Source organism: Apaloderma vittatum, unplaced genomic scaffold (genome assembly GCF_000703405.1).
Source record: "Apaloderma vittatum isolate BGI_N311 unplaced genomic scaffold, ASM70340v1 scaffold7384, whole genome shotgun sequence".
NCBI lineage: Eukaryota > Metazoa > Chordata > Aves > Trogoniformes > Trogonidae > Apaloderma > Apaloderma vittatum.
Genome location: NW_009712036.1, coordinates 27,854 through 55,157, shown reverse-complemented (window position 1 = coordinate 55,157; position 27,304 = coordinate 27,854). Strand labels below are relative to the sequence as shown.

At 46.3% G+C, this 27,304-nt stretch overlaps 1 protein-coding gene across 1 annotated transcript in view; it reads right to left on the bottom strand.

The window, feature by feature from the left end:
* The window catches only part of MICU1 (mitochondrial calcium uptake 1), a gene marked incomplete at its 5' end in the record, with an annotated part of 56,882 nt that overhangs the window by 3,456 nt on the left and 26,122 nt on the right, over positions 1-27,304 (bottom strand). Inside the window, 3 exons of the mRNA XM_009867839.1 lie at positions 4,370-4,478; positions 9,238-9,375; positions 24,531-24,728. Coding sequence (XP_009866141.1) covers positions 4,370-4,478; positions 9,238-9,375; positions 24,531-24,728 — 445 coding nt within the window. The remainder of the gene's footprint in view (positions 1-4,369; positions 4,479-9,237; positions 9,376-24,530; positions 24,729-27,304) is intronic.

Genomic DNA, 27,304 nt, shown 5'->3' with positions numbered 1-27,304 from the left:
AAGAGATGTGGCTCGGGCCTGCAGTTCTTACTCTGTATTTCAGTTCCGTCACCGTAAGTCAGGACACGGCCACTGTTTCTGCGCGTGTCCGGCTGGCAGCCACAGCCTCGCTTGGGGAGGGCAGATGCAATGTAATCGTTAAAGAAGACTTGAATTTGTCTGGGGGGACTTGAGCAACATGTGTAAAGCTCAAGGGAAAAAGAAGAGGTTCAGGTAAAAGGAAGAGTTTATCTAACCTTATTTCTTGGCTTATTTTTTCCTCCAGAAAGCACCTCAGCTCTGGCAACGGCAGAGGTTTTAAAGCACCATAAGCCCTCTCTTAGCTGAGACCCTGACTTCTGACAGCAAAAGCAAACGTGTGTTTCCTCCGATAGCAACACTGAATTTCAGTGAACTCCTTTTAAATGTAAATCTTTAAAGGTGCTCAATCAAGCTTCGATACCATCCTCTCTTCCCGGTGCCCCAGGTACCCTACTGAAGAAGTTAGCTGCTATAGCCTTATATGAAAAAAATAATAATTTGAATCATTTCTTGCTTGAAAATTCTGCAAAAATGTTATTTCACATGGCCGTGCTTGGTAACCATTTCCTTGATTTTTAAGGAATCGTAAGGAAGGGGAAAGTGTCTCTTGCACAAGGAAGGGGAACGTGCCTTCCACTTTGACGGCAAATGCGCTCCAGACTATGAAGTATCTTGGTGAGGCAAATAAAATTGAAGGAAACCTCCCAGCGTCGTTTCTTTACCAGATGAAACAGATGCTGCCTGGGGAGACATCTCCTAAAACAAACCTTGTCCAGATTTGTGCTTTTGGGATGGCTGCATCTATCTCTACACAGTCTCCTGGATTTTATGCCACCGAAAACGAGTTCCAAGTTTCTATCTCAAAAGCTCTGCTGCTTTTAAAATTTCAAGTGTGTCTCCCACTGGTTCCTTTAATGAGCCATCTGAGTTATTTTATGCAAATTTAGTGTCTGACACAGTTATCTTTTTTTTTCCCACTCTGATTCCCAGCACTGAGCTGTGAGTAATGCCTCCCCAAGTGCTTACAAACAGGGCTTTTCTATGGGCAAGAGAGTCTGGCCAGATGGCAAACTTCACTTTTTCCTCTACATCTTTAGATTAATCACACATTTGGCCAAAAAAACCCAACTAAACCAAAAAAAAAGGGAAGCCAGGCCACTGCCTTCATTTCCCAAACAGCACCTAGGGTGAGAGGAGCCAGGGTCCCTGCCCTGGGCTGTCCCAGGTCCCACGTATTTTTGGCTCCCCAAAATTAGGCGATTTAGGGTCTCACATTGATCCACACATTTAATTTTAAGCATCCCGTTTGGAAACGTTGGATGCTGCCGTTGACAACAGAGCTAGCAAAAATCTATTTAGCTCTTTTTCCCCCCACATAATTTGCACGTTTACGTCCCAGAACATCCATCAGAAGAGAGATGTACAAACCCTACGCAATCCTGTGGCACGGCCCATTTTTGTTGTTCTCCTCAAAACGCGAGGCTGCAGCCCTGCAGCTGAGCAGAACCTGTTTGGACATCAAAGGGAGCTCCTGGGGAAAAAAGCGGAGCTACACCACCAAAGGCAGAGCCGATCCACCGTTTGTGTAATACAGTCAGAAATAAGTGAAGAAAGGAGAGTCCAAACCAGAAACGGTTTCTGAAAGATGTTCAGCATCTTCCAGGGCCTGCTGATCTCTGGGGAGCTTTGTCCTCAGTGTTACTGAGCCTGCTTCTTAAAGCCTTATGGACAGGCGTCCTCTGCTGGGACAGAGCTTTTCCCAACAACTCGTTGCATCAGTGCTCAGCAAACATGGCACCGTAACTGCATAGGTTCTAACATCGAAGGGCAGGTGAGCTCCAGACCCCTCCTGCTTGAGGACACGACACCAAGCACCTCCACGGTCCCTCTCCACCAGGATGCACACACACACGCACGTCAACGCGCTGGCGGGAGGGCAGCGAAGGTGACAACCTGTGACCTGGACTTGCCTCTGCAGGACACTGCATTTCATCGTTCCACTCTTCTCCTTACTAATTATTGCAAATACTCATCCAGGCTTTCTCACCTGCCCAGAGAGGCTGTGGTGTCTCCATCCCTGGAGATATTCAAAAGCTGACTGGAGGTGGCCCTGGGTGAGCTGCTGTAGGTGACCCAGTGGGACCAGAAGGTCTCCAGAGACCCCACTGAAATCCTCCCCACCCAACGGCCAGCCCTGACTACATGCCACGACTCCAGAGCAGTGATCTGAGCTGCCCCTCCGTAGGGACTGACTTCCTTCAGCCAGCTCTGAAGGTAGATTGAAGTGAGCAGCAATCCATGCTGCACTCAAACCTCACCTCTACCTCCTTCCAAATTCCCCGTGTGAGCCTGCAGCCATTGCAAGCACCATACTTCAACTAAAACCATGTTCCGTTACCCTCTCCTGGGCTCTAGCCCTGCTCCTTGCTCTACAACGCTACGGAGTTCCATTGTGGCTCTCTGCCGGCACAGCAGAACAGCTGCTTGGGAAGCCTGGCTGCAGATGGTGCCAAAAGGAAGAGAGGGGTAAAAAAAAAAGTGCCATTCATACCCTCGCCTCAAAAGGGGAACAAGCAATGAGATCGACGCCTGTCCTGCTGCCGGCTGCGAGCCCAGGCTGGGCAAGTTTTCTAAGTACTGCCTATGGTTTAAGAGAATGATGGCTATTAGGTTTCCGGCAAAATGAAAAGACAGACTAACAAATAATCTGTGGGTCATTAAAATACAGGTTTATGATCCTTTTTAGAAGACGACGCTACCTTAATTCAACGCAGGTCGTCATGCTATGGCTGCTTGGTGCCATCCGGTTTTTTTCCTCTTAAATTTTAAACCACCCTTCTAAAATTGTAATAACGTTCACTGCATTAGATTAGCAGCAATTTCTTTGATACACAAACTATCCTTCCTCCTCCTCCTCCCCATACAGCTGCATGACTTTGACATTTCTTTTTTTTTTTTACAAGCAGTCATGTGAAAGCTTTACTTTCAGGAGAGCACACCGCGTTTGTGGCTTATTTTGATTTGTGGGTGCAATCCCCAGGCTCGGCGTGCACGCGTGGAAACCGCACAGACATTCATATACGGGCGCACACAGATCCCTGCCACGAAACCCAGACGTATGGCTGCAGCTTGATTTTCGCTTTCATTTGGTTTTCATTTTGCTGTGAGGACCACAGCAAAAGGTTCCCTTCGTGCCTCCTGCCCAGCGGTGGCTCAAGCTCATTAATTGCACATAATTAAAGAGCAATCACAGTGATTTACCAACTGCAGGCGGACATAAATACTCCACAAACAAGTATTCCATGACGGGGCGATTGCTAACTCTGCTGTAGACACTGAGTAAATTGGATTTGTTGGGCTATTACCTCCTTGCAGGATGTTGCAGAAAGAGCTCTGAGCAGCAGCAGCATCTCCATACTTCAGAGTTTTACTTTTAAATGAAACAAAATCCTATCGGGTTCTTTTAACTTTAAGCCTTAAGATAACAGTGATCTAAAACAAAGAGTCCAGACGATTTACCCTAAAAAAATCAAAGACGAGGAGAGCTGTCGACACACGCAAGAAGTGATGTGACGTGTCTGACTCCCTTTTCAATACCACTGCCCAAAAACCTATCAATGTCTTAATATTCCCACAACAGCAGTGGTTGCAAGAATAGCTTACTTCCAAAACATTTAATTTTGCAGCTGCCTAAATATATCAGCTTTAACTTTCTAGTAGACAGGAATTTCCACTTGGCCTAAAAAACTTTTTTAAAGGGTCTGACACTGCTTATTTTAAGTTCCCAGCCTGAGTGTTTAACATAAATCCAACTCTTAAAAAAAAGATCTAGAAAGGAAAAGCACGCACTTGTGAAAGGCAGAGCTGGACTTATTTTTCTTTTTTTTTAATGTATGGCCACACAACTCTTATTTTTAAGCAAAGCTGGAACAAAACAAAGGCTTGAACAGTTCCTACCACCAGCTCCACTGGTGCCTTCGCTGCCTCAATCACAGAGACCTCTACAAAAGATAAGAGTTCGCAAGAATCTTTCTTTTAATACTGCTTGTCTTTGCCAACAGTAGTTTTCCAAGTACTTTGTAGAAGGAGAAAAAAAAAATCACTGCTTCCTAATCTCTTCAGGCTATACGTTTCAGCCTTTTTTCCCCCTCTGTATCTAAAACTGAGGAAGTATAAAACCTGAACCCCCTCTTTATCCACGGACGTAGCAAGCTAAACCTCTCGTTACCAGGAGGAACTGTGATTTCGGTCCGTTTAGCTCATTTGACACCTTCTCAACTCCAAAGAAAGGGCGCGAGTCGTGCTCCCTCAAGCTTCCAGCACCCACCCGCCTCGCCAGTTTGAATACCTTTATCAAGCGAAGCTCCGGCCATGTGGTAGAAGCTCAAAGCTGTGTCCACGTCATTTATGTTCTTCAGGAAAGTGAAGAAGCTCTCCACCTCCTCAAAGGTCAGCCCCTACGACAGAGAGAAGATGCTCTTACGGTGATGGGAAAAGGCACATTGTGACATTACTTGGATTACAAACGACAAAATCACTCATTGGCCCAAAGCTGTAGCCAGAGGGGAATTCATCTGTACACTCAAAATACTCCTAACCTGGACATTTGAGGATACATTTTGAGTTTTGTACCTCTGTTAGCCACTGCTCCTTCTCTCTTGGCCCCAAGCAGGTTCTAACCAGGGAAGAAGCCACCTATCTTTTTTTTTTCTTTTGAAAGGAAACGCGCATTTTTTCACAATCGTCTTATACTGACGTGCTGCCTCTAGACTTGTAAGCAGAAGAATCGCAGGAAATTTGCAGCTTGTTCCCATCTTCGCCGTAGCGGAGTGCGTGGCAAGGCACAGCACACGCACCGTCAAAGGCAACGGCAGGCTCTGTCAGCCCTGCGGCTGTGAATCCGAACCGAGAAGGATGAGAGAGCAAAATGCACACAGGGACAACGGATCTAAAAAAAACCCCAAGTTACTGCACAGGGAGCTTTCTTTAAATGTATACCTGCTCTTGTTCCCAAATGGGATGCTGAAAGATTTATGGTAAAAGTAAATAAAATACTGCCCTAGAAAAAAAAAATAAATCAAAAAAATCACATAAATCAGGTAGTTCTGCAGGAAGTCGACATTCTTCTGTTTTGTACAACAGATCTACAAGAGAAAATAGCTTGGCAATTCAGATGCCCATCTGGATGCCTCCCTGCTATATGCTTCCTGACTGACATGTCCCTGTCTTGGAGCAGAGCTCTAAAAATATGGAAAGCCTGCAGGAACTAGGAGGTGTGTGGCTGCTTTCAGGCCAGCACAAGACACTGTGCTGTGGTTTACCTGCTCCGTTTAGGACACCTGAGGTTTGCAGTCGTGGCTGCAAGGCATTCCAGCAGCTGTTCTAAGAGAAGAGCCCTAAACTTTCCATTTGCCTGGAATTTTCCACCATGAAATGGCGGATGTCAAGGCCAAACAGCATCGCTGTCCGTGCAAAACGGCCCCTCATTCAGCGTCAGTGCTGCAGCTGCTATTATTTCAGTGAGTTTACATGCTTACGTCCATAAACTTGCGGTCCTTTCACCAGCTGAAAAAGCAAAACCAATGACATATGGGGGTGTCCTACAGATCTGGGCTTTCACGTGGACAGAGATACTGAATCCCTGTAGCAAAAATGCCATCAGTATTACAAAACACAGTATTTCATCAATGAATATTACAGCTGAGGCTGGCATCAGCTTTAGCTTCTGTCCACCTACCAAAATAAAAATAAAATTGAGAGACGGGGACAGCCTCAGGCTTGCCCTGACAAGATGACAGATGAACGATTGCCTTCATCAGTCGGAGGTCTGAGTATGTGAATTCACCTCTTCCCCGCTGAAGTGTTTGCCAGCGCTGCTCGGCTCTTTGTAGGTTAATCATGTCTCCGCTGAACGACGCAGAGACCTTCCCGTTACGTAATCAAGGCTCGTGTTAATTTGGAATCAAGAAGCTGCGTAATACCAGGAGAGCACGAGGGCAGTGATTACGGGATCTGGATGATCCCTTCTTCCAAGGCTTTTGTAGATCTAGTTGCTGATTCATAAGCTCGAATCCTTTCGTCATTTAAGTAGTAAGCGATACACGAGCAGGCAGCTGCCAGAAGAGCGTATCTGCTGGCAACATGCATGTCACGACAGCTCAAGCACCTTCTGCAAAACATCCGGCTTTTCACCTGGGAATCGAGGTTTCAGCCGGGGAGGATTACTTCTCACTCGCACCCTCTGCCACCGCCACAGAAAAACCTGCTACAGAGCCCCCAAAGCACGTGTAGATGACCTGAATCACTGGTTTGTGAAGAGTCACCTGGTTTTCTAGTGGTTAGGGAGACACAAACCAAACACCTTGCCCGTAAATACTACTGACGACTCAAGTCCTTTTCACTAGGAGAAAAGCAGCCGTGTAAGTATATCTGGCGGGGGAGGATCATAAGACATTTTAAACCAAGTACAGTGTGGCAGCTCCGCTGAATATGCAGATGAGTTCACGTATCCAGGGCAAGATAGGATTTCCCCCCAAACAAAAATTAAGCTAGATTATTAATTAGTACAAGAAAACATGCCATTCCCAAAAGCAAGAGGAGTGAAGAATAATGATCGTGGCAAACAGCTAAATGTTAGATTAAAACTGGAGCTTTAATGTTTTCGAGGCTGTCACAGTTGCTTTGCGCAGAAAAGGTAACTGCATCAGACAGTAAAGATGATGTTTGGCAGATTTTGTAAGAAAATACTCACTAGGTAAATTGTATTTCCAAGACAAAGCTTGCCAGGTAGGTTTGGTACAATTCCTGCCATTGCCCTCCCAGCATCAAGCCATTAAAATTATTTTACTTCCACTTTCTTTGGAAAGCAATGGCAAGTTAAAGCCCCTGCTGCCTTTGGCACAGAGGGGAGTAACAGGAGGTTTGTAAACTGTGTAGATAACGACACTACACCGCTAGAACAGTAGGCTGGTGAAGCATGAAAAGAAGGGATTTGGGGAAAAATACCTCCCGCAAAGTACGTTTGCACCGTAAACCGCTCTGCCCTGCAAGGTGTTCAGTGACCGGCAAGTATTGCAGGATAAACAAAGGGGCTGGGTGGCTCTAATGCCTCTGGGAAACAAAGGGATACGGCCTTCTAAAACACACCAGGGGAAAAAAGAACCCCATAAACTACCAAGAAATATATTGTATATATACGCTTGTATATATTGTATAAATGCTTGTACAGAAGACAACGCAAAGTTAGGCACCAGGCTGGATTCTCCACAAGGTAGAACCTGATGAAGTGGAGGAGTTCAGTGTCTGATTTCTCTAGCTCTGCCTAAGTTTTGACTTTGAGCTGCCCTGGCTGCAAAAAGGCTTATCTGCCTCCAGCGTAACGCAGCTGGCACTTCTTGCATGCTTTACAGCTCCTTGAACCATTAAATATCTCATATTTGCCAACAGAGAGGCTGTCTTGTTTTAGGATTTTGAGCGTTTCATTCCCCCCGGTTTATGGAATTATGCGTTTTCCAAAAATTCTGTTTGTTCCTAATGTCATTTTCTGTCCTATTCCCTGACTTCTCTTCTTGAAAGACCTTGGGATAAGAAAAAGGCTTGCTCTGAAACTGGTTATCTGCAAATAGAAACACAATCTGGCTGATTTGGGGATGAGGAATAAGGTAAAAACAAAAAGTTCTTCCTCTGCTACAGATGTCAGGCTCTTCTTGGCTTACACATGAAAGGAAGAAAACATCTGCTCCAAGAAAGCTTCCAAAATAACTCTCCCTGCCCAATTTCTCAGACACCCAGCTACTGTTCAATAATATATATATATACACACAAAAACACACGTGTGTGTGTGTGTGTGCAAATATGAAAAAACCCCAATCACAGCAAAAGAATCAACAGTTTGGGAACACAAACAACAAAGCTAATATTTTCTGTTACACATATCACATTTAAGTAATTTTTTTCCCCCACGAGTAATGAAATGATTCCTGTTAGAACTCAAGGGGAGCAGAAGTATTGGAAAAGCTGAATCTACAGCATCTTGTTCAAATAAACAGATACAACCTTGGAAACATCAACGGTCTTAAGCCAATGACAAAGAGCTTAAGAAGTAAGATTTCCAAACATTGACATGTCAATGCGCCTCGGCTCTGATGACACGCTGACACCATCTAGCGATAACAGCCTACTAAACCCTGAGCCTATATTCCTACAAAACTTGAGGGAATCTGCAAAAAAACGCTCTTTCTGGCACCCCAAGGCTGTGAGAAACTGAAGGTACTGTGGCTCCTCCGGGAGCAACACAACTCCGATCCTTTTGGCGTGTTTGCAGGTCCCTCTAGTTTAACTTTTTGCCATTATTTGCAGTTGATAGAGATCTATTAGTCCACATGCCCCGCTGCTTCAGCATGCCTGAATTCTCCTTCAGTACCAGTGAAAAAGGGGAAAAAAGGGAGGAAAAAAAAAGTCCTTGGAGTGGCTTCGCATGAACTGGAGATTCCTGCACATCACATGAGTCCAGCTAAGGCACCAGAAAGGGACAAAAAAGGACCAGACCCTAGCCAACACTTGTGTTTTATAACTCATTTTGCATCTAAACTAGCCAAGAAATAAACACCAGTTCTGATGTCAGGAGGAAGGGGCTCTAAAACAGTCAGACTGACCGAATACGCAGCCAGGGACTTCCCGTCCATTCTTGTTTTGATGAATTGCTTACGGAAAAGCATACGGAATTCTAACACTGAAGTAATTTAGCAGCCCATACCTGGGAAAGCATATTTTTGGTGCCAATGTCTTACTCCAGGGTCTCTTGCTAAATTAATGTGTAGGATCTGCAACCTTATCCCTCCCTAAATCGTAAGTAATTTTATGCAAGTTCATAACTAAGTAATAAACTGCCCAGTCACAGCAGCTAATTACTCCAAGGTCGAGCCAGTAACTAGGAACATGTCTCCAATGTTTATTCTGGCTCCAGATCCAGGGTGCTGTTCAGCAAATTTAATTTTTGAAATTGGCAGCATCCTTTTTAACAGGGACAAGCCTACACCCTGATCTGGACACCGACTGCTGCACTCCCACCTCTTCCACCTCCCCATTCGCAAAATCCGCGTGTCTCCCTGCGCTGCTTTAACAAGGCGCGGCTGCTTTTCTTAAGCTGATGGAGATTGCTTTTTTTCTCAGCTGCCCCCACCGTAACTTCCCGAATTTGCCGTGAGCCCCACTGACCTCTCCGTCTTGGAAATGCTTCTTGAGCTGCTTCAGCATGACGGTGAGCTTCTTGGACTGCACGCCGCTGTAGGCCAGCAGCATGCTGCCGAACTGCCGCTCCGTGATCCGCCCGTCAACTGGGTCGTGCCGCTCAAACTGAAACGGGAAAGGAAAAATATAATTCAAGGGAGATGAAAACAAGACTGGGCAACGTAGAAGGAAATACTCTTGAAGAAGGCGTCCTAATGCATTTCAATATTTGCTTTCTCTGGATTGTCTCCATAAGTTAATGTTTTACCTACATGCTATTGCCTCTGGAAGAAATCATTTCACTCTCCCAGTTTTATCTCGCAGGGGGACAGCATTTGTAGAAGGGGACTTCAAAAGGAGGATCACCTTAAACTGAAACCAAGATAGCAGCCACAGGTCGCCAAAGGGGTGGCACACAAGGAGAAATACTAAGGTGTTCTCCACACACACTTCCAGCTTGGAAGTCTGAATAAGCACCCAGAGAATTTAGTTGCTTCAGTGACCTCTTCTGATTGATCAAAAATCTGTGTGGGACTGAGCTAACACGTGCTAGCGTGAGCATCAAAACCAGCGCTGTAGGAGCGGTTCCATGATTGCCATAAAGGACGATGGTGATTGATCAACCAGGAAAGAAAAGTCTGGTAACAACTGTGTCTCGCTTTACCTCTTCTCTGCTCGAAGCCCTGTACCAGTGTCCCAGCAAGGGAAGGTTCATGAAGGTCTCCACATGTCACCTTCCCCAGTCCCAGAAAGTTCTCCTTGTCCTAAACCCCTTCAAGACCCTTGGGAACATCCCAGCAGCACTAGTTCATGTTCTCCTGGCTTTTGCTGCAGGGCACAAGGGATGGCAATCCCTCAGCTTTGGAAGGCGCTGGGTTGGAGCACCAGCTCTCTGATAGCTGAATAATGCAGATATTGTCTTTTCCTTTTTTCTCCACCTCTTGGTGTCTCTAGAAATACCAATATTAGACTTCAACCAACTTTGGTTTTGCAGTTCCCAGCATTCATTAAACCTTCTTTGATTTCCTCCAAATTTATCAAAAATCTGCTGCTTTTCCCAGCAGGACATTAAAGGATTGCTGCTGCATTTGAAAAGCCTGAGGCTGGAGGGGCTGGGACAGACAATATTGGCAGGAGGCAGCTCCCAGAAGGCAAACTCTGATTCTAGCACCTTGTGCTTTCACTTGAGTGGCCTGCACAGTATTTGGGAAAAAGATGGTGTATTTTACTGTCACCTGATACAGATGGTGGGTTTATCCACGCAGCAAACCATCAGCCTCTCCCATTCTCGTGTGCCAGGGAAAGGAGATGGAAAACTCATTTGGAGGGAAAAGTATGTGCTCTTCATTAAAAAGCAGAGGTAGCACTTTCTGCCAAGTTTGGTGAATGCAAAAAAGTTTTATAACACCCAAGAGACACAAAAAATTCAGTCAGTACTGTTTCAAAAGCAGTAGTGATGCTGTTTCTGTTATTACAGTCCTAATTTCATCCCAGAAGACACAAACCCTTATTTTTCTACCAACCACCTTCAAATATCCCAAGCTTTGGGTAACATCTCTTATTAAAGGATAAGAAGAAACAGGTCTGACTATCTTCAGACAACACTGTAAATGGTGAATATGCTTAGAAAAGCCTTGAGTCAGCATCTGTAAGCCCACCAGCCCTCTCCCCTCGCAGCCACTGTGCAGCTCCACAGGGCACGTGAAAAACGGGCCAACTCCTCAAAGCTTTTTTTGTAACCAGGCATTCAGAGAGCGGCCAGATTTGCACTACCGGATGCAAAAAGAGCAGAAAAGAAAAATTAAAAGAATTTTTCATCTTCGTTTTTCTTCTGACATGTCTCACGCAGCACTTTTTGGTGCCAACTTTAGGATAAGAAAGCAGGATTATTCTCCAAATGCCATACTGAAGCCTTAACAGGAGCATGATGATGAAATGCGTCGTTTCAGCCCAGATTTCCTTTTTCTTTCATGTTTTCAGCCGTGACCTCGAGATGTGCAAGGTGATTGCCCAAGAGGGGCTGCAGAGAGTCTCAGCGAGTCCTTCGGCTGCCCTCGCTTGGGCTTTCCCACATAAAAAAGGATGAAAACACACCTATGGTTTAAGGATTACCCGGGGAAAGTTGGTACCTTAACACTGCTGTAATTTCCAATCAGTGTTTGCAGGCGGGAGAAAGGCAAAACAAGTAAACTTTGGGTTTGGGCCATATGGTCTAGACCAGACACTGGGGAAAATAAAAATCCACAAGCGTTATCACATCAGCTCTCAAAGACACGAGCCAGGGCAGGTGGGGAAAAGCCCCTCCTAAGTCAAACCTTTCTAGAGGGTATGTTAAAAATAACCTCAATATTCAAGTATGAGGATCTCGAAAACTCTGATATTCAAATATATTCACCACTCAACTGAGAAAAGTCATAAGGAAGCTTGGCTTCAAATCATTTGTGAATAGAAAACCCTTGATTTTAGCTCTGAAAAGAAATAAATCTGCCTCTGACACCCCCCTCCCACCTCCCTGTCTGGGAGCAGAGGTACCGCATCTGTGTTCTCCTGCCAACTGAGCACAGCTCACCTGTCCATCTCTACCTGAAAATGAAGGAGGGTGCAAAGCCCACGGTAATTTTTCCTTCAGTACTCAATACACACTCTGTAAACAGTGTTTAGTGTTAAAATCTCCCAGGCATTTGGAAAGGCAGGAGAAATAGCGTCCTCTCCCAGGTAATTGGGATCCTTTGCCTTCATGCATGTGGTGTTACGGTATGAATTATTTTTCCAGTCACTCGGGGGAGGGAAAAAAACCCCAACAACAAACCCCACAAGGATGGAGATGCAGGGCAGAGCACGCTGAGATTTACTACAAGCAAACAAGTCCTCTCCAGACAGAAAGGGAAAAACCCTTTTGTGTCTCTTGGAAGGAAAAGCACGCCCAAGCAATTGCTCAGCCAGCATCACAGGGCACCAGCTGGCATGGAGCGGCTCCCGTGCATGACGCCCATCACCAGGGAAATTGGAGAGGGAACAGGGGTTACTCCCTTCCAAACTGCAGCCCCAAAATCTACACACGCCACGCAGATGGTCGGGGAGTCCAACACCACCGGAGCAGCTTCCACCCGCAGCCACTTGGTGCCAGCAGTGCATTCCGCATCCACACACCGGCAAGGATAGAGCAAATAATGAAATACAACGCTCTCCAGTGTTCCTCTTGCAAGCCAGGTCTCCCGAGACACTAAAGAAATCAGCCTAAAATACAGAAGGCGGCATTGTGAAATTCATTAAAAGCCAACGTGTGTGAGGAAATCAAAAGGTGTTTATGAGAGGGTAAGAAGGCAGGAGAAACGGGGCGCGGCACTTCACTCCCTCGCCGCTGACCCGGCTTCACTAGCCCAGCCCCAGCAGTCAGTCCGTAACTGCATTAGGACCCCTTCCACAATTATTTAAAAGCCTACCTATTACCTTAACCATGTGCTAGGTGCTCCCATACCCGCATCCCCCCAAAAAAACCCCCATCAGAATGAACATCATCTTGTACCTCTACGAGCTGAAATGCGGGTAAGCTTGCCTCTGGCTTAGCTTTCTGTCAGAACGAGTAACCCTACTCTCTCGCCTTCAGAGGGTGGAGGAAAGGCTTTGTTGCACGAGCGGAGGATAAGGCATATAAACAGACAATTTTCTCTCCTTCCACGTCCCCTTAATTGCCTAACTTTATAGAAAGGCAATATAAAGATCCACTATTAATCCCTCTTCCTCCAGGCTTCGCTATTCCCCCCCCGTCACTAACTCAGTCCACCTTCTCCCGCAGGAAATCAAACGCCGGCCTCTGAGAAGCATGGAGCCTGATCCAATTCAGAGATACCACGAGAAACATCTTTCTTGGAAAAAAAAACACCAATGAAACAAAACGAACAAACAAAAAAATCAAACCAAAACCAACGTTGGAACTTCTTAAACACGGATACTGGTTTTGCTTTCACCTTTCCTTCTGGCACCGCCAGCTGCAAGGCTCATTGCGGGGAAAGGAAGCAGCTCTGACGGCCAAGGAGCCATCTGGCATGGGCAGGAGGACCTCCTCTGGGTCCTCCTCGAGCGTGGAGATGGAGCGTTGCAAACGCCGCCGCTGACTCGAACCGTCCCCCTTGCAAATACAGACTTTTCCAATCTGAGAAACAACGGGGGAAACCAGGAAATATCATTTAAACCGAAGGTTTACCAGCACCATGTCTCTGTGAGCCTGGCACGCCGTGTGCCACGGGGTACGGGCTGAACTGAACCTTCCAACTCGGGCTTGGTGCAGCGGGATGTGTCGCTTCGGTCTTTTGGAAAGAAAATATAAGCTGCATCCTCTCCTTCAGAAAAAGGTCAATCGTGAGTATCAGGGGCAGGCTTGTCGTTCCAGCTCACTCTCCTCCCTCCACATTAAATTTATCATAACCGATAGCATTAATACAGGAAATCTCTAGCTAAAATCCCAGTGCTGAAACCCTGTCTCAGAATAAAAAAAAAAAAAGCGCTTAAGAAGCAGGGAGCAGTGCATTGTCACTGCTGCCACCAGACTGAAGAGAGCAAAGCCAGCCCAGCGACTGCCCGAGGAGGGATGCCAGGGCTTCAAAACCCTCACGGAGGGCTTAGCATCACCCGGCGATCACAAGCAAAGGTAAAAACTTCATGCCTGCAAAGTGAGGTACCTTCTCCTTCCCAATCTGGCATCACATTTTTGGTCTGCTGCGCTACAGTCAGCATCTTCAACTTCCCAGGTTTTTATTTTTCCAAATTTTTATTTTTCCTAAACCTATCTTCCGTAAATTTGATGTAGATATTCTTGAACTCCAAACTACAACCAGGCACCCCAGCAATATAGCCTGTATGCTCTTTAAACATTTATATTCCCAAAATATCTAGCTGTATTTTAACAGGCTCTTAAATTTCTAGGGAGGTTTCTCCTAAAAAACAATTAAATAAACTAGGTATTCCCTAAAATCTCAAAACCAAGCATCTAAAAAAGGAAATAAAGGTGTGTGCAGCACACAGAAAGAAAAAAATAATCTACAAGGACTTTGAGATGAAAGGAAAGGCATTGAGGGGTGACTTTTTGAGCTTATTTATGTTGGTTAAACAAACATCAGTAGTAGAAATATCGCTAGTGCTAATTCTGTCAGGTTTAAGGGTAGTTGAAAAAGGTGAACTGTTCCAAGAGCCGTGGCGTATATAATAAGGAATCAAAAGGGTCTGGGAAGTAATGATTTGTGGGGTAATATTCAGATTCACAATATATGAGCCTTTAAAGTGGTATTTGCTCAAAGCTTTATTTGACAGGCCATAATACATTATTTATCTGCAAACTACTGCAGCATTGGCTCTGCTCAGTGTTCTGGAGAAGCCGGCTGCTGGGATCTCTTGTCAAGCTGAATGTACAACTACGACAGAGAAAAAAAAAAGAAAAAAAAAAAAAAAAAGGGGGGGGGGGGGGGGTAGCGTGCACCTAAATCCCAACACCCCCCTCTATAAAAAAATTAAATAAATAATGTAACTGGGAATAAGCTCCCAAACAGTGATCAGCAGTGTTTGCACAGGCACCAATTATTGCCAAAGCAAGCAAGGCAAAAGTTTCTGAAGACATTTGGAAAAGATCAACAGTTCCAAAATACTGGTTTGGTTTTTTTTTTGATGTTGTTAATTATGCTGCAAGGCTTCAGTAAGCACGGCAAAACCTAACCTGCTCTGGACACATCCCGTGCTGGCAGCCTGCAAGGAGCCACTGGGTGGGAACAGCAAAGCCCAACTAAAAGTAGTCGGGGAAAAAAGAAAACAGCTGAAGAAACAGCTCTGAATATTACTCTTACTCAACAGCAGGAGAAATGCAAACGGGAAGGATGCAGAGGAGGAAATGTCAAACCCAGCCCGAACCATCACGCACGGACTGTTCTCTGCTGCACAAACCCCACGTGGCCCAAGAAAGTCCCTCCAGACCCAGAAAACCCGAGCAGAGCAGCAAACCATGACCACCACAACCCACCTCCTATGCCCAGAGCGGGCTGAGGAGTCGGCTGCCTGCAACGCCGCAGCTGAGCTGGCACGCTGCCGGCAGTCCCTGCTCCGCCGGGAACGGGCAAGACGGCACCGGCAAGTCCACTGGCTTGGAAAACATTTCTGAGTCTCATAAAACTAGCCAGTGCAGCCAAATTGTTTAACTGCCCATGAACTCCCTCCCTTAAATGATTCCCTGGACTTGGGGATCAGGTCAGGAAAAACACTCCCAATGCTACCTGCAGCAGCTTGCTTCTCTTTTTTATCCAAAAAAACCCCCAACCCAAAACACATATGAAAGAAAAAGAAGCTATTTTCACGAGAAGAATCCAATCTTCCGAATGCTTTCCCTGTTTGCACTTTCCCTCTGCTCTCCAAGAGCAGCTTAAGTGAAAATGAAGCAGCCAGGTTAAAAACGTATGCCTGTCCGTGGCAGCGCAATCCCAGCAGGCCAGATGCTTGATAGATGCTTCTGAGGTTTCAGTGACCTTGGCACGCCACTGCTGCCTGCGAGGGGGGAAAAAAAATTAATTCCAATCACCAGCAACTTGTTACGCTTTAATGAGCAATTAAAAGAAGGTTATGTAAAGATAGCCGCACCTGAAATTCACCCTCATGAATCAAAATCACTTCTTGCCTGCTCTGAGAAGAGCATTTTGAAATTTCATGTGGTGGAGGAATGAAAGGAAGGAAATGCAAAGGAGGAATCTGTAATACTAAGGAGAAAAGACATGTCTGATAAATTAAAGCCTGACTGCTGGGATGGAGAGGGGGAAGAGATGAGCAGCCACCTCCCACTGCTGCTCTCCAGACCTGGCTCCACTCCTGCCGTTCGTGCCCTTGACAACACTCCTGGCACCTCAGCACGAGGAACGGAGCAGCTTTTCCATCCTACATGCTCACTGAATGACAAAAGACCAAAGTTCAGAAGCAGTACAAGCACCCCTCCACAGGGAAACCCATGAGAGAGCAGAGCCACAAGTACCTGAGCTAAACCATTACTCTGAAAAAAACCACAAATAAGGTGCCTACGTGGAATGGACAACACAATTTTATTAAGAAATATAGAGCTCTCACTGCCTGTTAAGAGTTTATGCTGCTTCTGCTTGACCTTGATGCTCAATTTGCCAAGAAAAATAAGTTTGCGGCAGTTTGATTCAGCCTAGCAAGGAGAAGGGAGTGCCTGTCTCTCGCTCCCACGTCCTTAATGCGCCACCAGAAATAAAGCCAGGAGCTGGAGCACAGAGAGCAACGTGTGGAGGTGCAAAGCAGCTCTGTCTTCGGAGCCTGAAAGGGGCAAAAGAGCAAGAGGATTAAACCATTTAGTTCTTACAGCAGAAGGACTAGGCAGAAATCAGATACCTGCTAGAGGAATTGCTCACTGTAAACTTCCCGACCAGCGATTTCAATACGCTGGTATCACGCAGGGCTCGAAGACGACGTGTTCAGGCAGACACACTCAGCCTCTCGCCCATCAAATTTTGGGATGACTTGGCTCTTGGTTAACTGAATTGTGTGCAGGTCAACAGAAGCGTCTAACGCTGGCTGGCTCGCCCCTTCTACTTGACGGGCTCGGTGAGACAAACCTCCACGCAGGTCTCGCGGCAAGGCCATTAATCAAAACACCACTCTGGGCGTTTTATTTGCAGGGGTCCTACAAAGGGCTCTGCTGCCTGCGTGAGCGCAGGGCTCAGCGCGCTGCACTGCGGGAGCTCGGGAGAGGATTTATGCACACTTCATAAGCCAAAAAGAGCCTCCTGTTACAGAGCAAAACCTTCTCCAGCTACTAATGATGCAATAAATAGAAATCCCAATAAAATTCTCAAACGGCTTTCCCGGCAGAGCCGCTGCATCAACCACATTTAAGCTGCCCGGTTCAAACACAAGCAAAGCAGCACAGTGGGTGTTTTCTCACTGGACAGTTGCTTTCATCAGCCCAGAAAGCATCCATCCCAGATGACAAGGTGGCAAAGCTGCTCCTGTGCCTTCCAGCGATGCCCCAGCAACGCTCACAAGCAGCTGCAGCACCTCCGCGTGAATGTATCGTCCCACCTGTGGCAGCTTCTGGACCACTGACTACTTTGTTCTGCTGACCACGGGACGTTCTCCGCTTGATGTTGGGTGCCGGTCCCTGCCCTTTGCCTCAGCGTGTCGGTGCCAGTTGCAGCGCTGCAGCTGCTCCCTTCTTACCGCTGATGGAGCGGACCCAAGTTCCAGCCAAGACGCGATCTAAGAAGTGGCTGCCTGAGGGCTTTGCCTTGAGTTCAGTGCAGCAGGTAGGCTGAAGGCACCTGTGTGGTCAGACACAGTCGTCCCCATGCTCACGTCGGCCCAGTATGAAGTTGACCAAAGCAGAACTCGAGGGCCGGCGTGCTGTGCTCCTCAGCACCCCCAGGACATCTCATTAAGTATTTCACAGCCACCATGCAGACATCTGATGTGCTCTTATTATCGTGAGCTCCCTCTAATTCACCCCATGGCTGATGCCTGACTCTTCTTCCATCTTTCCGTGTGACGCACGGGAAGGGTTTTTGGTTTCTCTGGCACAGATGATTTCCCCACTTGCTTTTGCAGCCTGTACTGGGATGAAATTACTTAGGAATAGCATTTAGAGCATCCTCCAACAGAGGCATGAAGCACAACTTTTGGTAACTCATCCGTAATGGTGAACCATCCACCGGCACTCTCTCTTCATGAAAAAAGGGACTGAAATTCAACCTGTCTTGTACTTAAGCTAAACTTTCCCTGGTGCACATTTTAAGCCTTTCATTACCTGCTCTGCCATTACTGACTGATGAAAATCACTTGCCTCAGTCTTCTCTGTAGTGACTCCTCATGTTTACTGAGACAGTTTTATGTCCCCTCTGTCTTTCTTTTAAGTTGCACATGCCATGGCCTCATAACTTAATTCTATTTTCTGGATTATTTCTTTTTTTAACATCCCGCTCTGGATTCTTACCACATCTTTGGGTGACGCAGAACAAAAACTGAATGTCAGCTTTTCCCCGAATCCAGAGCCAGTACAGTCAACCTGAAAGCTTCACGTGACCCTTTCTATTCACATGCCAAGACAAAAGCAGGCTGCCAGAAGCTCTGAATGCCATCGAAACCACGATGAGCTGTCCAAATCATTTTGACTGCCTGCCTACAAATTCCCAGCTTACATATGTATATGCTGGGCTGTGACTCCTTAATCACAGAGCTCCCTGACATGAAACTATTCACAGTGGTCAGATGATCTTGTTTTTAAATGAAAGATGTCACAAAATTCTATCAGTCCACAACACCTTCACGGTTTTCCATCACAAAGTCATGGTCACCAGCCTTATTCCTCTTCCCTAAAACTGCTAACATATTAAACACGGAAGAGAGAGTATATGAATCTGCGGGAATAATCCTGGTAAATCCTCTCTCCTTGGCACTAAACCCATCACGGTTTTGTCCATCTCTGACTCTAGTGAGAACTTCTGGGCGAGGGAAAAGCCTCAATGTCCTCAAGTTCTTTTTCCCTTCCAGAGCTGCTGTTTAAAGGTCATTGACTACCAACAGACCTTGAAGCTGGAGTCAGGAGATGACAAGAGCGACACAGCCCCAGGGTGTGTGCTCTCAGACCCAGGCAGGGTTAGGTATGACCCCCGCAACATCCCAGTCTGCCTCTGCCAACTGGGATCGACCAAGAGAAAAAGGTTCAGGCTGATCTTGGTATGTAACAGCACAAAGGGACAACGGGGCAGCAGAGGATCGTTGCAGATCTCCCCTCTGCAGACGGATCTGATCCTCAACTGCTGCCTCCCACGTCTCTCGGCTTCGTAGCACCCATTCATCCTGCAGCGGCACAGGCAGCCCGTAAGCGCACAGTGGGTCCGTTGCCTTAGCAGAGAAGCAGCTCCTAGGCAACACTCACAGCACAAACAAAAAGCCAAGCTGCTCCAGGTTTCTCTTTGGTTGCCCAATACCTCATACCGCAGCCTCTCAGGCACATCCTGGGTGACTCAAACCATTCCTTAATACATCTGCACACCAGAAGTGCCGTAAGTCAGATTACTCGGGTAAGTGCTGCAACCAGGCCAGGACATCACAGGCCTGGTAACCCGAAGGTATTTCTGTATCTGCCATGAACTGCCCCATTAAAAAGAGAGCTTCGCAAGTGCTGTTTTGTCTTTTCGTATGTAAGGACCATATGATGGAAGAGAAAGCATGCAGGGGACTAAAGGAGAAGATACAGACATAGAGGATATAGATACAGAACTAGATATCAAACTGACAAAACTATCTAAGTACAAAAAAAAAATCCATTACAGAATGCAGAAGAGGAGGAATTCATATGAAGAAAAGGAAAAAGGCACATCCCCAATCATTGTTCCTATGGTGGCCAGGCCAGCAGCGAAGCTGCAGGTAAAGGACAACTTTGTGAGACGACACAGCTAACCATGACAGAGACTGCCGAAAGGGTAGCTTAAAACTAAAAATGTCTCATACAAGTCTGATATCTCATTGACCTCCCAAAAGTCCCCGTTTTGGGCCCTTCCTTACAAAGCTTAGCCAATCTGACACTGCCAGACTTCATATTTCAGGCCAGTCAGAACAATTTATTTAAGTTACTCTTTCCTTTCACATAAATCACTGCAGCAGATACAAAGATACACCACTCACCCCTGCAAACTTTGTTGCCTGTGTTAACAAGTCACTGAAAATCCGTATCAGTCTGCAAGCCCATACAAAAACAAGGCAGAACGCCCAAAACTTCGAGTAAGCTGGCAACAATATAGTAGGTTGTAACACTCGGTAGAGGATTACTCGGACACCAACTAACCCAGCACCAGGACTCAGAACAGAAGGGCACTCACTGACTCAAGTTATTACCCTAAAACCAGATTGTGAAGCATTAAAAATGCCTTCTGAAACCAGAACACTCATTAAGACAGGGCTGAGATTCAAAAAGGTCTAGGACTTGGTACAGATGGAAGAGCACCCATCATCCCTTTCTCATAAAACCCAAACCATCATCTAGTCCAACCTTCATCCCAGCACACCCAACCACTACACCACAGCCTCAAGTGCCAGATCTACTTTTTTTGTAAACCCCTCCAGGGTTGGTGACTCCACCACCTCCCGGGCCAGCCTGTTCCAGTGCCTCACCACTCGTTCAGGAAAGAACTTCCTCCGAATATCCAATCTAAACTTACCCTGACGCAACTTGAGGCCATTTCCCCTTGTCCTGTCACTAGTAATTAGAGAGAAGAGACCAGCACCAGCCTCACTACAGCCTCCTTTTAGGTAGTTGTTTTACTTCTCTTTGGTCCAGTGCTCGGAAGGGACCGCTACCGGGGCATCCTCGATCCTTGGGCAGACAACAATCTGCAAAGATCCTGACGTTTAAGCATAAGGATACACATCTGTGCCAAGACCTGACTCTGCAGCCTATCTGGCAAGCTCCTCCCAAGGACGCTGCATCCCACCACCTTGAAGCGTAGACCCCCAACAACACCAGACCAAGCTGAGGGGTTGCTCAGAGCAGCACAGCAGAACCTTGCCTCCAGTCATGGCATCTCCTACTACGGAGACAGCCCCATACCTACGAGGCATAGGGCTGGATTAGCACCCACTTCACTAATTCACCTGAGAACAAATGCCCTCCATCAGTAACTGCCAGGGAAACAACGTGCCACAGAAATCTTACTGCAGGCAATCTGGAAAAAAACCATAAAATCCTTTACTCAGGTCTGGCATCACCGGCACATATCCCACCACTGGCAGAAAGAGACCTGGAGAAATAAAAGATGACTAAATATAGAGATTAAATCACTGCTATCAGCAGGTTCTGGGTTGCCTTGCAGGGGTGACACAGATGTGGAAAACAAAGGGAATTACAGAAAAAAAAAATTAGGATAGAAGAGACCCACGGGCTGGCTGGGACTCCTCTTAGTACCCCGAGGACAAGGAAACATCTAGGACAGACACTAACATGCAGAAATAGCACGCCCGATGATGTCAAGTCCTATCCATCTTCCCAACTTCCACTTGAGTAATAAAGAAAGCACCATTCAAACTCAACGCTGCCTGTCCTTACAGGACACATTATTGCTGTAGAGCCTGTCCAGACTAACTTGTCACTGCTTGTCACGCTAAGGAAGTCTTTTCCACAGGCGGTAAGAAAACGAGAAGGATTTGGTCAGGAGCCTGCTCCATTCGCCGGGGTTACTTCCCAAGGCTCAGCCTCAGCTAATCTGGGCCACCCCACAACCCAACAAGGAGGCCGCGGCTTCCTCCAAGTAGTCAAACCACAAAAAGTTGTAAAAAGCCATTAAAAGCTTCTCCTCTCCCTCTGGCTGCAGTTATTCCTCTCATCCTTACCTTCCTGCAACTGAGCCGATCGCTGAGTTGCCATAAAGCGATGGAAAATGTACTTGCAGCAAAAAAAATAAGCAGCGAGGAAGAAGAAAGCACCGGGCCACAGTTACTTAAACATGCTGTCAGCACTTCGGCTATAAGGAACGTCTCAATGTTCAGGGCTTTGTCTGATCTAATTCTCCTGAGACAGCTTCTGCTCAATCTTAACAAGAAATACGCATGAATATTTTGATAAGAAAAAAAAAATGAAGCAAAAAAATCAGTTAGAGGACAGGGTTCAGATGGTCAGAAACTATTGTTCCACCTTCACAGTCAGCAGAAGGAACCAGCTCTCAAGTGTGTTAGCCGCAGATAGGCCTGGATCCTGAGGCAAAGGGAAAAGAGCTTTGAAAAAGTTCTTATTTAAAGCAGATTTCTTTTGGAAATGCGAAAGCAAGCATGCCAGTTTGAAAATAGAGGCATCATGTCACTCGGGAGCTGCACCAGCCCGAGGAGATATTCTTCAGACCTGCTCACAGAGCACTTCCCGAAGCCTTCTCTGGAGTTCAGACACTGAACATGGACAAAAACTGGTTTTCAAATGAACATCCCAGCTTCAGGCCACGTATTGATTTTTGCTAAGCCAGCAGAAAGTAAGGAGATGAGGGTTCGAGAGTTCAGCTGAGCCCCTGGCAGATCTGCCACCAGCATTTTCCTCCTCCTTCTTGTCCACCGCTAACACCAGCCATGCCCAGAGAAGGATTCAGAGACGACCTGCACGGGCAGCCGAGCACGAGGCTGACGCAGGACCGCTGCGCTCACAGGCTCATGAACCCAAACAGACACACAAATCCAGGGAAGCCGCTAAAAATCAGCGGCATGAGATACATGATGCTCTGCAGTACAGAAGTGCCACTTGTCACGTTCTCCTGCTTTGCACGGGTCGAGGTAAACACTTGAGGGACGCCTCTTCTCTGAATTATCACGGTTTTTAAGTGGCTGAGTTAATTAGAGCGCTCCCTGGAAAAGGAGCGACGCAAAGCCACCAGATACTTGTGTGAAAAGCCACTTAACTGTGAACATATCAAAAGTGAAGCAAGGAGAAGAGGTTGGAGATCATGTCACAAGAGATAAAAGCAGAAGAGGAGAGAGGCCATGTTGCATAACGCTGAGGACAGAAATAGGCCTGTACTGCCTAAATCAATGAGAAATATGAACAAAAAAAAGCCAAGTACTTAAGTATCATGAACTCAGGAAAAAATTAAGTTTGGCAGGGCAGAACTGTTACCTCTGCATAGGTCATTTTTTTGGTTAAAACAAGTATCAAAAACGCCAAGCACAGCATCGTACTGTGCTCATGGGTGCTGTCAGGAACTCAGTAACGACGCTTTTTATGATATTCATTAGCTTATGGAGACATAAATATCTTGTACTGTCCCCAATTAACAACGAACTTGTCTGAAAGGCAACTAACATTCACCAGGAAGATGCACAACTGACTGAAATAACTAAAAACTAAATAATGTGAAGCTTGCAGGGGGAAAAGAAGAACAAGTACCATGAAACTGAAAAATAACTATTGCTTCTCAAGAAGTGGGGACCCACGGAGGGAGCACAGGATTGGAGCACAGCGTCAGAAATATTTCAGCTCCTCTTCGTTGTCTGACCCCGGCAATGGGAAACCAGGGCAGGACAACAAACAAGGATAGAATTATCCCAGCTTCTCTTCCCTTTGCCTGCAAGTTCCAGCTTGTGTTTCCTAACCTCATAAAGTATTTGATTCATTTCAGTCTGCAGAGGCACTGAGGAACCGACACTTTCCAGTTCAGAGAAAATGTCTTCAACCAGCCTACTCTCCCTGCAAATGCAGGGCCACACCACCCACTTTAATGACCAGTGGAATGAAGTCAGTGAACTGGACAATCACCTTCATAAAAAAAGAAATTAGTCCTCGGGTCAGTTCTCAGTGACTGAGTTTATAGTAATAAAATGCCGTTTGTTAGCCGGATCACGCAACCCGAGCACACGGACATTCGTACGTCCGACTGAAGCGGTAGTGAACTCCCAACACCACTGTTTTGTCAGGTTATGGCTGTGGGGGGATCTTCTTGTCCACAAATCCTCACCTCTGATGCAACTAAAAGCCAGGCTGAACCTCAGAGCCTGCTGCAGAGAAGGGTGCCATTTCTGAGTCAGCTCCACTTGGGAGCTGAGAAACAGCCCAAGGAGTGCCCCATTGTACTCACTTTATTCAAAAGAACCAAGTTTTGAGCCTTGATGCTTAAACTCAAGCTACTAGGCGCAAGAGATTGGGAGTTGCTGTTAACTCACAGTAACGCAAAGAAAAAAAGGAGACCTTCAACTGAAAACCCCCCAACTTGTAAGAGATGGACATTTCTTGTAAAGCAAATTAATCCAGGAGTGAATAATGGAGGTCACATAACAGAGATCACCTATTTAGCAGGATTCCAACAAGGCTTGAACACTTACATAGCAGAAACATTCAGAACAGTTAAGCAAGCAAGAAGGCAAGGAAAAAATGTGACTGGACATTAGGAGAAATTTCTTCACTGAAAGGGCTGTCAAGCACTGGAACAGGTGGAGTTGCCATCCCTGGAGGAATTGAAAACACAGGCCGGTGGGGTGCTTAGGCACATGGTTTAGTGGTGGGCCTGGCAGTACTAGGTTAACGGTGGGACTCGATCTTAAAGGTCTCTTCCAAGCTAAGCAATTCTATGAAAAACAAAGAGGAAGAGTTTGGAGAATGTTATAAACCCTGGTCCTTCAGGACACAGCTCACTCATTAGGAGCAAGACAAACCTTCCCCAGAAAGACAGCCACAGACCTCTGAACCCTTCTCACACTCTTGCCCTTCCTCCAGACATCACGTCCACATCGTGCTTCCCTTCCCCTTACACCGAAATAACCCAAACCTCAAGCTTCAGAATATCGTGCTGCAGCTTGCGCTGGAAATCGAGGAAGTGGGAGATCGTCAGCTTCCCCTTCAGATCCGCCCCAAAGAAGTATGTCGTCAGTGCGGAGCTGAAGCCGGTTTTCAGGGTGTTTCCCGTTGTAGATCGGTCTCTGTGGCGCATACCCATGCTGGTTTGCGAACGAATGATGCTCTGGACCTAAAAATAAGAAGGGGGGACATTAGCATCAAAACCACCACCGGGACTTACACAAGTCAAGTATCAGTATGAAGCAGTCCAAGCTCAGCTGTGTCATCCTCTATTATTTTTTGATCACCTGAAATAATTCTTTGAGTTGTCATGTCTTTTAAAATTCGGCTGGACTTGGGCTTGGGTTTTGTTTTTCAGTTCTTTTTAAAGAAAGAAGAGTATGGCATGCTTAAACTGAGTTTGAGTAAACAAGCCGCCCAGTTTGCAGATAAGTATTCCAGAGGTGACCCTATGCCCCGCCAGCAGAGAGCAGCTTGTTCCCAGCAGCAGGAGAGAAAGCTAAGGCAGTGTCGGGGAAGAAAAAACACAACCCACCAACTGCACACGTTTTGGAGCTTCCACTCCTACTTTACTGCCCAGTCTCGTTAGCTCACACCAGCCCCAGTCAGCTCGTGTCGCATTTGCGTGAAGACAGCCAAGTGTGAAAGCACACGTTACAGCAGCGATATCTCAATGTTTTTAACAAATCACACAGGCAACCAGCCTCCTCCTGCCCCTGCTCCTCGGCAGCACTTTGTACCTTCTTGAAGGCACCGCTCAACTTGAGTGGATGCTACGGCACAGGGCAAGGACACGCAGGATGACTTCCCTACCCGCTATGATACGGCAAAAGCTTAAACTTGGAGGATGCAACAGCCTGAAAATCCAGAAGTTTGTTATTTTAAGGGTCCTGTACTAAACTAAGGGGGCAGCCAAGACAAAGGCACACTCACCTCTCCTCTCTCCACCCTCAGATATCCCACTGCCCCTTCCCAGCACTCGCTCATCTGAACGATTACACTGGGATATGAGAAGCCAGGCCTAAGTCTCTGTATCAACTGATCTCCTCCAACAAGGCAGCAGAAGGATTCATATTAAGGACGAGTGTGAGAAAGGAGGGGTAAAAAAAAGCTGCCCGACCCGCTGCCTGGCACCAGCTTCGCCGAGCTCCACCAAATGCTGCCGCTGTGCCTTTGGCCTCCTGCTGCCAACAGAAGCTGGGAGGAAGGAGAACAGCTGCCAAGAGCTCCAGCTGTCCAAAGGACGCAAGAACCTCGTCACGGTGGTGTACGGGGTGTTCAGGTTTTTTTTTCCTAACAAGGAAATGAGCTCTGGGAAGACCACAAAGGGGATGCTCCAGAGAACGTCAGTGTCGCTGCTGGGCTCACCTCGCTTCAAACAAACCACAGGCTACCGGCTATTCTTCCTCTACAAGGAAAATCAAGTCAAGTCAGAGGGGGAAAAAAAAAAAACCAAACAAGCACAACCAACAGAAAAAAAGGTTTTGTAGCTTTTTTTTTTTTTTTAAAATAAAATATGCACTCTGATGCAAGGAAGGATTTTTGCCCTGTAAATAGCAGCTCCTTATTTTGCTCTGTGCTCCACTTTAACTGCAAGCTCTTGCATGCACATTCTGGAGACAAATATTTATAAACTGTCTGAAGCAATGCAGTTTATGACCAGCTTGGAAAATTGCCCCCGTATCCGCAGAAGCGAGTGTTTACCACACTGCAGACGGTTCGATCGAGCATCTTTTCCCCGGGTGTTATTTATAGGGCATCCTACGCCCCTCTTTTTCTCTCCCCATCCATAACAAGCGTCGGGCAGTTTGAAAATCCATCTGTGGGCACTCGAGCCAAAATTATTTGGCTGGTCCCTATTTTGAGCAGTCCTTCTAATACCCAGAAAGGCAGGCAACCACCGCAAGAAATCGTCCTCCCGAGTGTGGGCTGTTCTCCCCCACAGCTCATCGATCACACGAGGATGTGAAGCACAGAGATGCTCCCCTGTGTCTCTTGTACGTATTTCAGCCTAAGTGTTTGTGATGGGTTTCATCTTTTGCACCAAACGAGGGAAAAGAAAGAAAAAATTAAAAATAAATCAATGAAAATATAGTTAAGAGAAATCAAAAAGTAACACCGCCTGCGAGTTTATTACTTCTCTTCCAACTTTTAAAATTAAAAATAAACTAACAACGTACATGCTGAAAGATGGAAAGTTGAAGATGACACTGATGCACGTGCCAAACTATTCAGTGCTGTGCATTAACCATACGCATCGACTGGAAAAAGTAAATAAATCTGAGGCTCTTCAGAGAGGCCTGAAGAAATTCAGTATTTTCTTATTAGCCAGTTATAGCCTCCAACTTACGTATTAGCTAGTAACTTCAAGTAATTATATTTCTTGACGAATACTCGGGTTTTTCAGACATTAATGAAAAGAGGGATCTGCTGTTGGCTGTCTCAAAGGACGACGCGTGGAAAAAGAGTGTGAAATTCATTCCCGTGTGCTCACAGCCCACGGAGATCGCACGACGCCTCCATGAGGACTCTCTCCTTGCCCTTCTTTTTCTTCCCCATCTCCCCAACACAATGTTGCTCTCTCAAACTGATGCCACCTCTCCTGGAAGGGCCAGTTCTCCAGCTGTCCCTGCCAGGTAGGAGCTTTATGGGATAGATCCGACGCATTTCCATAAGGCATAAAAAGAAGTATTTACCGTATAAATTATTGTATGTGTTACACATGCGTATAACGTTGTACACGTG